At 42.2% G+C, this 17,395-nt stretch overlaps 1 protein-coding gene across 7 annotated transcripts in view; it reads right to left on the minus strand.

Annotated features, from left to right (window-relative positions):
* utrn (utrophin) overlaps positions 1-17,395 on the minus strand; it is a 145,752-nt gene that overhangs the window by 50,934 nt on the left and 77,423 nt on the right. For 6 of the 7 annotated variants that reach the window (XM_029496424.1, XM_029496425.1, XM_029496426.1 and 3 more), the window contains 2 exons: positions 7,268-7,440; positions 5,607-5,763 (listed from right to left, as the gene is read on the minus strand). In XM_029496424.1, the coding sequence (XP_029352284.1) occupies positions 5,607-5,763; positions 7,268-7,440 (330 nt within the window). Of the gene's footprint in view, positions 1-5,606; positions 5,764-7,267; positions 7,441-10,193; positions 11,516-17,395 lie in introns of those variants that run through there. The other variant, XM_029496429.1, reaches the window with a different exon arrangement.

The following is a 17,395-nucleotide window of genomic DNA, read 5'->3' on the forward strand; positions in this document are numbered from 1 at the left end:
TGTACCAGAGCAGTGATGAAAATGCAGAAAAGTCGACCCAAGGATGAAAGCAAGGACAGTCTGAACATTTGATCACAAGTGATGTATTAAATAACATTATGTTAATATTAGTAGACCTTCACAGTGAACCTCAAACTTTTGCCCTGCCAATGTCTTCACTTTGCCAATTAACAATACTGATTTATGTAATTTACAGAGTAAACTGCATAATTTGTGAAAGTTGCTTTATTTGGTCGATAATTCAGTCTCATCTGCGGCTGCCGTGTTATGCCACTCAATGGACTTACCAACTTCTCCTTTGCTCCCTGTGACTAAATGACTTGCCAGTTTCATTAAATGTTTGAATACATCATAGCGCTGTTGCCCCTGAAGCTCGCCCTTAAATGGATCCAAAGCGACACACAAAGCCTAGGAAGGATGTTACAATGGAAACACAAGTAGTGCCATATAATTCCCTGTCAGCAACAACCTCTCTCTCTGTCATCCTGCCACTGGGTATCATGGCAGCTCACAATGTTTCCCCAACATTCAAACAGTGAAATTTCAGCAAGCTCATATTATCTGAGTGCCACACAACTTTTCAGAGGGAGCATGAAAGGGAAATAATCAAACATATGTACGACTTTCAGAATTCACAATAAAGCTTGTCGTGAACGAGAAAAACCCAGCTGCCCTGTGAGTGATAGAGCATGACTGTCTGCATAAAATATGAAAGGCGCTCTCCTTTTTTAATAGTTTTCAACATTGGCTGTGGACTCAGTTTGACTGATTTGTGAAGACCGGGGAAAAGAAAGTACTCACAATACTTGTAGCGTCTATTTTGTAGAGTGACCTTGGCTGTGTGTGCGCATTTTGGTATCTGGGGTGTTGTTTGTGGACAGGTCAATGTTGGTGTGTGGTCGTAACAGCGCAGCAAACTCTTATCACTGCGTGCCCTGCGGTGCTGATAAGATAACATCAGAACACAGCTACTTTCAGAGCTCTGCAAAACATTCTTCTTCCCACTCTCCAGCCCCGGATATCTCGGTCTCGGCAATTATTACCACACCCCTCATCTTCTTCCAGGAACTAAAAGGCCTCCTGAAAGGAACACTAAATCATACCGGCTCTCAACATCCAAACAGTACCTGACAGGGACTGAGGAAGGCTTCAAAACACTTACGACTTCTGTTTTTCATCACATAAAAATAAACGATCACAATGTCTATTATTAGATTTATTTTAGATCTATTTCAGGATGTGAAAATTAGAACAAAACAAAACAAAATTAGACTTTTTGTTCCATGCCTCACCCTGAACATCTCCTGTTATCTTCTAACAGATGAAAACTTGTGAGAGTTGGGTTAGGGTTAGGGTTGCTTGTCTGAAATCATACTTTCTGACATGCTCTACTAACCCAATGCTTCCAGCCTCTGCCATATTTAAATAAGTAAAGTACACAAAGGGTTGTATAATGCCAAGGCTGTCAGCCTGTCACTGCTTTGCAGCTAAAAATAATGTATATATATGTTTCTTCAGGGACATAAGAGAGTTATGTTATTTTATTAACACATGTATTAGATATGCGTATTTTACAATGTTGTGTTGCTGAAGTCATTTACATTGAATTTAGAAAATATCACGAGATATTTTCTGATGCTTCTATCAAAAAAATATATCTTTCACTTGAAATGCAGCTTTTCCTTTTGACCAATTTGTAATCTTAGCATTTAACATGTTGTTACTAATAAAATGCTGACATTTTATTTGACATTTGATTTTATTTATTTGAAAAAAATGTATTTGAGGTTCAACTCAAGAGGGAAATATCTGGTTTTCACCTCCTTCATGTTTCATTAATCAGGCACCATTTAGCACTGGTTAGATCATATAAAGCCATGTTTTTTTGAACTTGGAGATTATGGATAATCATTTTGCTGATGTACGCACGCAGCTTTACTAAAACAAAACTGCATTTAAAGACAGAGCTACACTGCTTACAAGTCACACAACTGCTCCCAACCTGCAGAGGAAGCAGCTCAGGGGAAAAAGTTTAAGCAATTGTGAAGCAATTGTGTGTTAAAAAGAGTCCTTCCCCTCCTGAAAGATAAGGTTAAGTCCAGTGCGGCACTTTAATCCATTTCATTCTCCTTTACAGCCTGTCTGTTAAAGTGCAAATGGGGTAAATCAATCATTCAGGCACAATGAAGAAGATTGGTTCTGTGGATTATTGCGCCCTCCTCCTCTCTTCAGGGAGTGTTTTGGTAACCTACTTCATCGTTACTTTGCAAAGTTGACAAAATCAGTTTGGCTTCATATTTATTCATGCCAAACCATCTGGGTGAGGTTTTGAAAAAAGCAGACCAGCCAACTGTTGCTGAAAGATAATACTCATTAAAAATGCCCAAAAGCGTTTGGTCCCTTGTTCCCACACTCGATCTAAATGCTGCTAATTTAATAGAGCAGATTGATGAGTCTAATCAGATAGACTAAGACCTTTTAATGGATAATTGAATGTGTGATTAATAAATGCTATTATGGCCGTTTTAGCAGACAAAACAAGGGTACAGATCAATACACAGAGCAGGGAGCAAGAAGTGGCTCAAGTAAGACAGGACCACTACCCTTCCCACTGTCTCAGCTCCCTCTCCACTTTAACAGCTCAGTTCACGCAGAAGCTAAAGCAACGGTTGTCTTAAAATCTAAATTTCCTAAAACAAACAAGGCCCCTCCTATTTCTAAATCTGTTTGCTCCTCTGTTTGCTGCTTCCGGTCCATCACCTTCCTGCCTGAGTTTTTGGACCCCTACTCTGATAGTTTTCCTCCCTCTGATTCTTTAATATCCAACAATATCCATTTCTGAGTTGGGCTAAGCTAAGTGGCTTAGCCTTCCACTTTTATCGCTCCTAGTCTTTCAGGAGGGGAGGGAAAATAAATAAATAAAACGGTATGTTTTTCCACTTAGCCCCACTAAGCCCTTTCGCCCTCATAGATACATTGAGCAGTAGATAGTTCTCTCATCTCTCTAACAAAGTAACTGGCATGTATGCGTGTGACTGAAGAGTCTGTCTATATTGGCCTGAGCACAGGGGACTCAAATGTGTGTGCCTGTTGGTGTAAGCAAGTAATAGAGCATGACATGTTCAAAGCCCTCGCTCTTTGTGCTGCTCAGCCCCCTCATAATTTTCAGGGTCACAGAGGCCTCCAGGCCAATCTATTAAGAAAACAGAGAGGGAAGCGAAGGGGAAAATATAACAGTCCAATGAAAAGTGAGCCTTTCTCACTCCCAGCTCCCCTGTTACCTTACTTCTCATTTCGGCATTTCAAAGCCGAGACCTAGAAATGAACAAGGGAATAGAGAGGATAGAGCGATATGGAAAGGGAAAGGTAAGGAGCTAAGAGAGGAGATGCAGAGAGGAATGACAGAAAACCAGGCAGTGTGCCGATAGAGGATAATGAGAAAAGCAGGGTCATAGCGGAGATGCAGGAAGGTTGTATTCTCCTGTGGTTGTCGTGCGGCTCAGCCCGATTCCTTATCTAACGGAGCTTGTCTGATCTGATGGGTTGAAGTCGTCTGACCTCCATCAGGTGCCGGGTACAAGACAAACTGAGAGCTGCTTCATCATATGAGGCCTCAGAGGACAAATTCTGATCAACTTGAACAGCCACTAACTGTCTCATCCCTCAAAGCACAGGAGGATATAAAACGTAGCTATCAAGCTGTCATTGCCAGCTTTGAACTGGCAAACATGGCAGATCATGTTGCCTTGTCTGCACAGATTCCACCTCTCAAGCCTGACTACCGGTTTTTGATCCCTGGCGTAGCTTAGCATATATTAAAATGGTCTTGTGATGTCCTGGCTGGATGATTTTTCATTTTTAAAAATTTCTTGCCAAGATTTTGTGGAAAATCCTCAGTCTGTGTTTCTATGATGATCATTTGTTTCAATGTTTGCACACGATATTCATAAAACGTCACAGCAGCCAAGGAATTGATGATCTGTCACTGGTCTCAGTCTCCTCGGGTGATCAGTTATCTCATCCTCCTTGATATTCTATCTTTTCTAAGTTTTTGTTTTTGTTTTCTCTTATAGCCTATTTGATACATCTCATTACATCTAAACACATATCTCCTTATTTTTGAAAAATTATGTTGTCTTCCTGTGCTTAGTTGCTTTACTCGTTATTGGTATTGTTTCCACCAAAATGTGACAAGAGAATCTAAAGTACTAAACAATCCCTTTGAAAAAGTATTGGTCACACTGTATGGATGCTCATGCACAGAGGAATACTTCTGCATTTATTACACAAAGGCCTAACAAGCATCCAACATGAAAGACGATCTTACATGAATGTGTGTATCTGCTGGCCGTGCGTGTCTGCCAATCTGTCTAAGTGTGTGTGTTATCCTGCGCCCACGCATGGCTGCACATGCATTTACTCTCGAAGCAGTTTAGGCAACAAAATAATAGTGTTGTGAGCGCGGTGCACTGGAACACATTAGGATGTCAAGAGCGACATCAACAGCAATGGTGGTCAGTAGACTCAAAGTAGCCAGAGGGTGAGCCATCTATCTGAAAGCAATTACACAGCAAAGCGCTATCACAATAACCAGTGGTTAAAATAAATAACAAAGAGGAGAACACAAACGACAAACAACAGCGATGACGATGGGGTGAATTAAATGACACGACAACAGCATTGATTGCTAAGTAATATAGTGATGCAAGAAGAAGATAAATAATTCTGAGTGTAAAAGTGTACATAGAACAACAGTATTCGTTGCTTTGTGACAGCCACTACACCGATATTTGTTAACCATGGAGCGATGAAGCACCGTGGCGTGCTTAGATGTGACTGTTGCAAAGAGTAGTTTACATGAATGCAGCGAGTCAGATGCTTAATAACGTCACAATGATTACTGCTTCACAATCACGCTCAGCACATCTGCAGAAACTATGTGCAGTGGCTGGATGTGCTATCATATGAACACCTGCAACAGCAGAGCACAAAATAATGTGCACCAGCTGCCTGGTTTGCAGCTCCAGTCAGGAGCATGACAGAGTATGGGAGGACATAGATTTCAGCACGTATCAGCCATCACTGTTGTGATCGGTGCAGTCTGGGAGCAGCTTTTTTCCTGTGCAGACAGCCTGTATTGACAAATTGTGTTTTAATTTTTTTCATTTTTTTTATGAAATATTTCGAGGTGTCAGAGTGGAACAACAAAGTCATCAATAAAAAAGTGAAAGATGGATCGGTTTCATGATCCTGGTTCCATGAACGCCAGCTCATGTTGTTGGTGTTGTTGTGTACTGGGATTGTTGAATAGAATTAGGCTGTTGTTAAAGGTTTGTAACCACATTACTGCCCCTCCCCCTCATGTAAAGCATCATAGGATGAGAGTTAAACTAATTTAATCTAATTATCTTTAACTTAAATCTAATGCATGCACTCACAGAACCACATGGGTGCTAACACAACCCATGTGCCTCTTCTTTTTTTTTTTTTCTGAAAAAAAAAAAAAAAAGTTATTTTATTCTAAACCTGATGAAACAAATGAGGGACAAGATGTGATAAATCTCACAGCAAGCAGCAGGAACATTGCCTGTGGCGGTTGTACGTACCGTACAGTGGTTCTGTTGCTGCAGCAAGGTGGGCACATCTCCTCCAATAGGCATCTGCTTGGCCAGCTCTTCATCCTTCATACAGATCCACCTCCACAGCTCCTCCAGGAGGCCCAGCAGACGGGACCAGCGCTCGGCACTTGCCTCCAGATGGGCCCTGCCAACGAAGAGCACCCACTTAAATTATTATTATACTGAACCATTTTCAGCTCTCACTGCTCAGGCATATACGGTCTTGTTCTGACAAATCAAACTGTCAGTTCAGGAGACACGCCGGTCCTGTAGCATTGCTTCATACTTTCCCAAATATGACCCTGCAGGATTACATTAACATAAACATCTATCAGGGGAATGATTTTTGTGGTCTAGTTGAAGTGAAGCCAGATATTCTTTTATTTCTAGTAAACATATCATATGAAAGGCTTCAAGCCTTTTATCAGCTGACTACAACACCGCTAAAAACCTCATTGCTGCCAACTCAAGGGAGGCTGGTGCTCTTCAGGAGAAGGTGCCGTTTGGGAAAAACCAACACTTTTGGCCCGCTACACACGTGGGTGGTACAACACATGCAATATGTGTTGAAAAACACTTTTGTTTTTCTACCTTCCTGCAGGCATAATGCATCCAAACACTCCGTGCAGAGACCTCCTGTTGCCACTTTCCAAGTTAGCCATAATTACACATGTACTGCAATTAAGGCATAATGGGCCCTATGCATTAAACACACAGACACATGCACGCACACACACGCATGCATGCACACCGATGTCTCACTGTCTATTTTTCTCTTGCTTGTCTTCCTGTGGAACAAGTCCCGCCTATTATGTCTGCACTGCCTGACCTTCACTCACCCCATTTATTCTTTTCCACTCAAAATGAACTAGTTTCACAACGGAACCCTTTTTTTTAGAGTTCCCCCTGGCTGCTCTTCAGCCTCTCTAACCCTCCCGCTGCCCCTGAAGCTTTGTTGTGCTCCTGTGCTGCTTTTCTCTTTCCTCTCCTCTCCCCTTTGCCTTTGAACATCTCCATCTGGCCCTGTCAACTTCACTTCCAACTTCACTTTCTTCATCCTCTACATCACCCACCCATCACCAATCATATTTATTTATGCCCAGGATGTGGCTGACGCTGCACTGGCTCTGTCCTCAGAAGTTTATGTGCCACTGTGGTGGCTTTCCGGTCTTTTTTCATCCCTGTCTTCCATGGTGGACAGAGAGGAAAACAGGAGCTACTGTGCCTGCACAGCTGAAAGGTAACGCAACAACAGAGATAAAAATTACACAGTGTGCTCTTCTGTAGGTAATGTGTGGTGCTGCACAATGAATCCAAAACATCACGAATGGAACTGCCAAACCGAGAGCGACACAGAATACAGCGGCTCTGTTTACTGTTGTTTTCTTATTTGACTTGTGAGAATCTCACTTTCTCTTGGAAGCTTCTGTAATGTGTAATTCATTGGATGGTTAAAATAGTAAACTGAAGCAGAAGCCTACTAGAACCACTGCCATGATCGAGGCCATCCGCCAGGTTTTTGTTTGTGGTGAGCAAAAGAGAAGTAAGCTGTAAGTTGAGTCTCCTGAGCCAAAACATTGGAGAAAGGTAAAAAAAACAAGAAACAAAAACAAAAACATTCCTTTCTACATATTTAAAGTTTTACTGACCGAATGTTGGCTGATTTGGCCTTCAGGTCACTCCAGCGTTGGTTCATATCATCCAGTCTGTGCTGGAGGAACACAGCCTCCTCTGAACTGCCGAGGGCCTTGACCATCTTCGACTTATTCCCATCCACACTCTTGTAGATGTCATTGTGGGCATCAATCTCAGCCTGGATGTCCTGTAAACACAGAAAAAGAGAAATTGTCACAGCTGACTATTTTTTCAGGCAAAGTTTCTGTCCAACTTTCTGGTCAAGGGCATAAAAACTCAAGTTCATATCACAAGCATGCGAAATTGGACGTCACAGTCCTCTGCGCTGTCACAGCTGATTATTCATGGACTGAAAACACCAACAGATTTCATCACAAAAACTTGTCTTGAGGGAGCTTATGCTGCACCACTCGCAACATTTCTGGAGGAGAGAGAAGTTTGGATTTTCTTGAAATGTTGTTGAAATACTTCTTGACAAAAAATGCTTGTACCCTTTTCACTGAGTTAGAATGTCCAAGCCAACTAGGAGCAAGTCCTAAAGAAGCATCTGCCTCCTTATTAATGCTGCATTATGCGATACCAGGGCTGCACTGAAGCAAGCTTTCCTCATGTTATGCCAGGATACAGTATGCAGAGCTAACGTAATAAGGTGCTGTTCCAAAATACTGTGGGCTTGTGTGTGTGTGTGTGTGTGTGTGTGTGTGTGTGTGTGTGTGTGTGGCTACAAGAGGACATCACATTAAGTACTGTGACGAAGCACGATTTTTCCAAGTGTGTGTGAGTGTCCCCTCTTACACAAGCACATCTCAAAGGGTGTGTGTGTGAGTGTTAAACCACAGGAGGGGCTGACGCAAGCAGAGGATCCTGTCAAATGTTTTATTTTTAGATGTGTAAAACTGTTCCATTTTCTTCTCTCTCTCTCTCTCTCTACTGGGACTCCCCTCCAATCAGCCCATTTCAACTGCAGATGAAGAAGAAACTCCAAAGCAACGTGGATGAAAGTTACACTGCCCCGAGCATAGAGACCTATTTACAATGAAATTAGAGAAGGAGGTAATTGTGAGTGTACCTAAAGCTCACAGCAGTATGGTAGTAAAACTTTGGACGTTCTGTCCGAAATGATCCATCAGTGCCCAAAGCTGTTACTACTACGTTCTTCTCATTGTGTTACTATAGATGATACTATTAACTGAGTTTCATTTTACAGTTGCTGTAAATCTCTCTTTATCAGAGGAAGTTCTTATAATGTTGCTGCAATGTTTTATTATGGTGTCCCATTATTAAAATGGATTACCAATCATAAAAAGATGTTATTAACAGTTAGATGAAGATTATTCACAGTCTGTACAAATCAGCGAATTAAGCAATAAAAAATAATTCCACACTATTCCGAGAAGAAACTTGTTGTAATGGTTATTAACATGGTGCTACACAAAAGGCTGATCGAAAAAATAAGACACTCATCAAAAATAGCCACACACACAGGAAAATGCTTCATCCCACAAATAATCAGAAAAGTAAGAGACTCAAGATGAAGGAAGACATATGGGAGACACACATGACTACACATACAATGAGAACCATTTGGTGGAACAGCTCAGCTAGAAAAGAAAACAAACATAGTCCAGCTACAGAAGACACACAAAAACACCTTTCAATTTCCATAGACGTCCACTGTACTGTGCTGCTATTTCCTGAATACCAATAGATATTCACCAAGGCTGGAGCAAATCCCTCCTTGTGATCTGGAAGGATAATCACCTACTGGATTTTTGACACAACTCAAATGTCTGTAAAAGGTCACAGAAGAAAGGGAGGAAGTGGAAGATAAATAAAAAAGAAAGACAGAAGGACAGATACAGGGTGAAAGACAAAGTCATTCTCCCACCGTGCCAGCTGGCTATGTTTCAAGTCATTATCGAAGTGCTCCCCTTTTTGCTTTTCTTTAGCACTTCTGTTACTTGGAAGTAACAGTGACTGCACGCACAGAAGGCATACACTGTGCAGGCGCATAAAGGTGCATATGTTCATTTACAAAGGTCCCTTTAAATGTCATTTGCAGTGAAAGGCTACTTGAAGCCAGTGCTTTATGTATGTGAACTTGTATGCTGGCACATTAGCGTGGTAACTGAAACTTGTCATGCTCTTGGTCTCTAACACACACACACACACACACACACGCACAACATTAGCTCGCCACAGTTTGCCCTGTGAGCACCAATATATCACTGTTTTATACTTTATACATGGGCTCGTGGGTTAAATTAATTCATTGTGGGGTTTAGTGTTCAGGTCCTGGCAAAGAATTTCACATTTGGCTCTTTCACTCCAGTCTACACAAACGCTGTTAAGCAAACCAACAAGGAAGCCAAATGTCAGGCTGAAGAAAATAAAGGCATCTTTGTTATCATGGAAGTGACATGAAAAACACAAACATCTGAACAAAACACAGATAGTTCCTGACTCAGCTGAATCAATACTCCTTTAGCCTGCTTTCACACACCCCAACATACAGATGTGTATGTGTGGGTGAGTAGAAAGGCAGCAGAAAGGTTAATGGATTCTGGATCTCGTACAAACCGAGATGAGTGATGGAGTTTTGGCTCTTCGGAGCGCTGATAAGGTGGCAGAGTCTCCACTCCAGACTTGTAGCTCCCAATTGTGGCATTGAGGATAAATGAATGAAACACATGCTGATACAGCGGCTTAAGTATAATACTACATGAAACCCGCTAATATTTTTGCCCAAAGCAGGTATTTTAGTCCAATAGTGACTCCACAGACTTCATAAAACTGACTACGTTAGGCCACCAAAACAAACATAATGGGGAACAGTGGCTGTGTTTGTATTCATGGTATTTAGGCTTTAATTAAAAAACACTAACTGCACTTTAAAGGCAAAGGTATAACCAAAGCCCCCTTAAATCTGCAGATATATACCTGTTCAAACTTTCTGAGGAACTCCTGCAAGCTGAAGTTCAAGCCAATCATGTTGGTGTGTGTTTTCTGACTCCACCCACTTGCTCCAGTGCCTACATCTTCTCTACTGTCATACAGGTGAATGGTCGGTAAGTCCTCCAGTGGTTGTGGTCAAGACCTTCAAGGTCAGGGCTCAGATCAACAGCAAATCCAAAGTTTGAACAATCTGGAATCCAACTACAGCGAAACCTCACTCGTGAAACAATTTCAAACGCGAGGGAGTCAAATCCAGGACGTAATCTCAAAACAGGCGATTTACACACGTCACACAACCCTTGGCTGCACTTGTGCATGCATGCCGGCGTGTGTGTTCGCCCAATCACACCACATGTTCGTAGCATCCTCCTCGGACGGGCAGCCAGTCTGAGCTGGGGGGTGGGGGTCGACAGCTACCCCGCAGTCATGCTTCAGCGCTGGGACTGTGGATTAACGGGACGATTGGTGCCACTGGAGACTTGACAAAGTAGCGGATGGAGGCTGACAGCGGAGATCCTATGGCAAGGAATGGGGCAATGAAACTGGGAGGTAAATCCAGCAAATCTTGGGTGGAGGTCTGCAGAAAGGAGATAACGGTTTGTGTCTTGAGGGACTGGCAGGCTGTTGCAAACTGCCCAGTGTCCGAGGACAGGTCTGGCTCTCTCTTCCACTTTGCTACGCTTCCCTTCCTCCACTTCCCCTCTGGGTATGAAGGAAGCTGTTTACATGTTGTCCGGCAGCCCAACCCAGGGCAGGGCTGGGGTGTTTGTTCTCTATTGCACAGATAAAAAGCACTTTATCCGTGCCAGTCACACAAGCCGAGGCACTACAACTGGAGAGACGGTGGCATAAAGAGGCACATGGTTTGCCTTCTGCTTCCCTGAGTAAAGGTAGTGCAGGCTCAAAGAGACAGTCACCTCAGTGTCTGCCTTCCTCCCCGACCCTCAGGTCCCCAGCCCCGGTCTGGTCTCGCTCTATCACACCCTCCTAATCACTGCCATGACTGGGCCACTTAGTAAAAGAATGCATTCTTCTTTCTCTGGAGCCACGTGTTGGCAGGGAGCTACCTCAGGCTTCATGTCTCGATCCCGGGCAGTGAGCCTTTCTCCCTGGCATCTTGAAGTTGGAGCTCAGTTTGTTATCTTTTTCCTCTTGAGAAGAATGATAGCTTGATCCGTTTCTCATCCACTCCTTTTATCTGCCGTCAGACAGGGACACTTATTGAAAAGTTCAGTTTCTTCTTGAGCCCTTTCTTCCTTTGGGGGGTCACCCAAACACCCGGGCTGGTGTCCCCGTCTCTCCTCTTCTTCCTCTGTTGCTCTCTTTTTCTATGGCCACTAGTCACACTCCCTCTCACAGCTGTTTATTATTTTAATCACTATCCTCCCTTTCCCCACCTCTCCCTACCCCCTCTCTCTCTCCCTCTCCCTCTCTCTCCCTTAAACTAACTCAGAACACTACACACCCACTTCCTGAGGCCTCTAATGGCAGGGAGCATGGCAGAAAGAGGAGAGTTTCAGAGAGCAGTCCATTTTAGATGGACTTTAAATTGTGATCATTATTCAATATGCACAAAACCGGGAAGGGCTTTATGATGCAAATGCACAAATAAGAAGGTGAAGAGTGAGGAAACTACGTGGTTGTTAAAAGAAAAAGGGGGAAAAGTGACAGCTGTTTGGAATAATTTGGAAAAGATGAGGTAGACTTATTTCTGTATTTCAATTAATAATTAAAAAGAAAATCAAACAAATCAAACTTCCCATCTGATTAAATGAAGTGACATTTCAGATCCCGTCATTTGAGCACCATCTGACAATAGCAGACTGCATCAGTTCAGATCTGAAGTTCATCCTATGAAATAAAGGCTAAAGGCTAAATGGTGGATTATAACATGTTTGGAGAGGCGTGGGTACCAGCTGCAGTGGTGGGGCTATGTTAAAGAGGTGCAATCATTAAAGTGAATTAATTACATTAAACCTCTATGTGGAATCTGTGTGACTGACAAGGTGTGTGCGAGTGTGTGTGTTGGCATTTCGAACAGCAGGGCAGACATGTGGTGGGCATCAAAGACGTACAGACAGATGGCTGTCAAGTGGAAAAAACAAAACACAATACACTACATATTCATAAGACAAAGACTTTGAAGTGTTCTTAGCTAATAAAAAATATTTACATACCCAAGGCCCTTAAACAGCATTTCTGATGTATGGTGACAAATCTGTACTGTTCGAGGGCTTTCCAGTGAAGGATGCAGAATTAACATGCACATATTAGCACATTTGATGAGCATAACTAATTCAACAATCAACAGAAACTGAGATTAAAATGGGAAAAAAGAGATGAAACAACCTTTTCATGAGACATTCAACAATTTTAGATTGCCAAGGGTTTTGAAGCTTTAAACATCTAAACCCAACCGTGTCAATCATTAACCAGCTCTTATTAAGGATGCAAACACACATATATAGATCTCAAGGCAGGAGACATGGGGGTTAATGTTGGGCTACATTACTAAACTGCCAATTAGGACCTTTACAAGGGTGAGAATGTAACACTTCCAGACTCTCAGGCAAAGAAGTTGAGAAGGAAGAAAAAAAGTTGACAGGCACTTATACTAAGTGAAAGAGTTATATATATAAAAAAAAAAACAAACATAAATAAAATGAAATAATGAGAAGTCATTATATACAGCAGACTGTGGAGGAATACGAAGGAGCTTTGTTCCTCCACTTTTCCATCTGCAGAAGCTACAACAGCATTGTTGGAAATGACTTAAAATTGGACAAAGACATTTTGTTTGGTTAAACCTTTACAGCTGCACAATTTAATATTATTAGGATGATTGAGGGTGGATCAAAGTGCAGTATGTTTAACATTGGTAGAATGTTGTATCTTTTACAATGGCTTGTTGTTTCGTTTTTTTACAGCATGCAGGTTTACTTTTTAGGTTACTGTCACCACCCAAACATAGTGGAGCAATTAGCAGCAGAAGACCCAGATATTTGCCTCAGGAGTTGGTCGAGAACAAAAGCAGAGCCGAAATGAGAATACTGAATAGGAGATTTAGTGAGGTGTCCAGAAACACATGAAAATGAATGCCAAACGCTGCTCTGTGTTTGACATCTCAGGCGTTTGAGATTATACATCGTTGTCTGCGGTCATCTCAAAACTAAAAGAATTAACTCCAACGATTGATTTATAAAGTTGCTAAATCTGTTTTATCATGAGGATTTTTTCTTCAACTGACAGAAGATAAGAAAAACAAGAGATGGCACGGGTATGTTTAATCCAAATTTATTTAATCAAATCCTCACACAACTGCAGATTATTGTGTCTCACTACAAACAAGTTTGGAATCAAAACCCAAAGAAACTTAAAAAACTCAAACTGAGGGAAGAGTGAAGAGGTAGAAAGGATGAAAGAGTCAAATGGAAAGTGAGGAAGCAGAGGTAAAGCAGTTTGCTGTCTGGGTGATATGGAGAGGGAGCAGAGGCCAAACTATAAATACAGTTCAGAAACTATATCACAGGAGGACAAACGGAGCAACTGAACACCAGAGTGAACAAATACAAACATGGCCACACCAAAACAGATTTACAGCCTCCCGATCCCAAACAGTCCAGTTCTAATAGCAGTCTTCCATGACAAAGCGCAGTAGCTATTCCCCTGCGGGATCATCAAAGATTCATCTGATCCCATTTAATCCAGGTTCCCTGCCGCTGTGATGTTAAGTGTCAGGCAAAATAATTGTAGCTGTTACATTCCACTGTAATTCTCGTCTTTTCAGATCAGCTGCATCGAGTGAGATCACTTCTTGTGCCTCAGGTTATCACAGAAACTCGTCTCCCAGTTGAAGGGCAACACCTTTCTGGTGACGTCAGGGCCCTAATGTGGATATACATCTGGTGTATATCCTGTGTGTGTGTGTGTGTGTGTGTGTGTATGTCTCTACTGTACTTGGCAGGAAAAGAAACTCTTAACTAACTAACAAACTACAATAAACCACATTTGGGGCAAAAATATGAGAGAAGAGGTCCTGTATATTAGATCTCTCATGCACGGATACCAAAACTGTTGGTAGAGGAATATAACAGCGTTCACAAAATGGGCATTTGTCTCCCATGAAAATATTATTTAATGCATCTGGTCTGTGTGCACATTGATTGTAGTGCATATACGAGCTGAAAGGAAAAATGTATTCATGAGGCCAAAGAATTCATTGTCGTCCTGCTGCAATTTCAGAGCTCACACTGCCGGAATGACGTACTTATATCTGACAAAGCCTGTCCACATGACTCCAGTGAAGGCCTTGTTAATCTGGTTTCTCCCCGAATCAGTGGAATTGTACGTCCACTCAAATCCAGATCAAATCCAAGATAACGAAAACAAAACAAGAGCTTGCTGAGTGTATTGGAAATCAACATAACACGAGGAGCAAAGTCATAGCAATCCAGCATGTCCCTGGCACTGTGAAGTGCCAAATGTGCATTATAAAGCTCCTGTCTGCCTGACCTCCACTGATGAGGCAGAGCTGCCATTAGAGCACTGGAGTCAAAGGTCTTGCAGGATACTCATAGCTTATTCCAAGGATCCAATAATGGACCGCCAAACACTTTTGTAAAAGGACATCCTGAAATTTATATGCACGTACCTTAGCAGGGAAATTGAAATTGATTAGGAGCATTGTGCGCCGTGGGCCAATAATCAGCTGCTGATTTGAGAGAATCTTTTGTGTTTGTGTGTGTCGATATGACACTGAAGAGCAGATTTATGTGCGCATCATTTCCGGTGGATTCTTTGCGAAACGGTAAATTCATTGATTTCATGAAAACGTTAAAGATGATACATTTAAATGAGTTCAACACCAAAAGTGAGCTCTCCATTATGACAGGGAATATTTAATTCCTGAAGAAGAGACTTTTTTTTCAGCAAAAATATTCTCAAGACTTTTAATTCTGCTGAATGTACTGAATTTAGAAACCAGATGCCTGCTGAGGGTTCACGAAGTTCTCATCCCGCACTTCACACTCTTCAAACACCTCTGCCCCTCCCGCCTCCCTTTCAGCCTCACGTCTGTTTCACTTTCTCCTCTCTCCCCACATCTATCTCCAGTGCTCTGCCTCCTGGGAAGTGAGATTCTTGATCGTGGTAGGTGGTCTGTCAGCACATAGCTGCTGTACAGTAAAACACACAAGTAGTAAAAAGAGAAAAGTCGCTATGACGTGATAATTTCTGAAGCTGCTGTCCTCTACCAAGAGCCAAGTTAGTGACACAATTATCACATGAGCACCCTGCCTGCTGTGTTTGATGGGGAGGGATGGGGCCCGGAAAGGTTATGTGACTGTAGAAATTAGCATGTTGCACTAATGAAGTGCTGCTTCCAGCTGCAAAACACGACTGTGTGAACGAAAACTCAACAGGATGGTCCTGACATGTCATGGAGCTGATGTCAAAGTAATGACCCATCACACATCACAACTAAGGCATCCCAGTCGGAGGCAAAGACGGAAAAACTTTCAGTGTCATGATTGGAAAAGTAAAGCAAAAAAAAAAAAAAAAGACATTGCAAGCATTGATAACAAAAGTCGCACTCACACAGGCGGAGAGCCCCAGAAAAAATGTCAGGTAGGTGCTGTCATCAAAATATACAGATAGCAGATGGTCAGGCAGGAAGAGACGAGATGAAATAGATGTGTGGAAGGAGATGATGATGAATTAATGCATGGATAAGTGAAAGAAGCTGAAAAGTTAGTAGAGAAAAATTAAGAAAGTGCAAAAGACAGCAATAAGATCAGTAAAAGCACAGATGGCATCACTGGAATACCCTCCAGAAAGCAACAGCGAAGGCAAACGCACAGAGTGAAGAATTACCTTCAGATTACCTGAGCTTATTTTTCACCTCTTTGAATTGTTTGTTTTGGGAGCAAAGAAAACGGGTAGCGTGGGAAAGGTTGTGTAGGAATTCTCCACCAAAAACTCATTCCACTATCATTTTTGAAAACAACACCAAAATCCACCTGGTATGCTTTCCAGGGAAGTCATAAATTCATCACCACCACCCACACATCCTCTTTAATATATTCCCTGTATCAACACAACTGCTTCACAGATGGCTTAAAAGGAAAAAATGGGCTCAGCCCTGATATATTTGCTTCATAAATATTAATTCCGTCCTGAAATTCAGCCTCAGCATCAAATATGATCTTTTCCTTCAAGAGGCAACTGAAGGCAAACAGAAGCAGCCTTCAGAGTTACACACGGACAACCTCAGAATCTCTGGAACCTGACCTCATGAAAACTGACCCACTCTTAACATATTGTTTACAGTTTCACATTTGCTGTTCAGCTTTGGTGTGACATTTTCTTTTCCTCTGACTGACTCCCCATCATTCAATGATGGGGAAGAGCTTCCCAGTTGGCGTGGCCCCTGCTGGTTAAGATCCAGCTCTGAGCGGGCAGAGATGAAACAATCTGACAGATTCTGTGCACCCAGGAACGACTCCATTGATCTCATTAATGGGCCAGCTGGGACGAGGTGATGAATGCATGAGAATTAGCACTTCATTATGGTTAAAAATCTATGCATAACGCACCTCCAGTTGACTGAACATCGTTTGGATCGATATCCGCAGCCCACACTGTGGCGGTCTCCGTTTAGTGACAATAAGTACGTCATGACTGTACTCAGTCAATCAAACAAAACACAGGAAACGAGGAGCCCTGAGTGTGTGAGTGCCTCCGAGCTGCAGACAGATTTCCTGTGCAGCCCCTCAGGGACTAAAACGCAGGGTGGGACGCACAACAGTGCTGCTGTTCTGTGGAAAGATAAGACCCTGAAGTTTCCAAAGTGCAGCCCTGATACTGTTTCCGCCACGGGTTCTGATTTTTTCCAATTAAGAAAATAGGACAACGGAACGGTTTAACTACAGAGGATATTTTAGGGAACAGCTCGGGCACTCTGGAGGCTGAATGGATTAAAGCGCTGACCATGATGAAAACAAAACAAAACAAAACAAATCTAAAATTAAGTTTGAAATTGGGAGCAAAATGTGATATTTGACCACTTTGGGACAGATGGGCACCAAACCAAAGATATTTCAGACAATTATACACAGAAACAAAGAAAGTGAGCATCCCGTTTAGGAGATTTTTGTTCTAGTTGAGAAACCAGTTCTGATTGATCTGAG

Source organism: Echeneis naucrates, chromosome 24, assembly GCF_900963305.1.
Source record: "Echeneis naucrates chromosome 24, fEcheNa1.1, whole genome shotgun sequence".
In the NCBI taxonomy this organism is placed as follows: Eukaryota; Metazoa; Chordata; class Actinopteri; order Carangiformes; family Echeneidae; genus Echeneis; species Echeneis naucrates.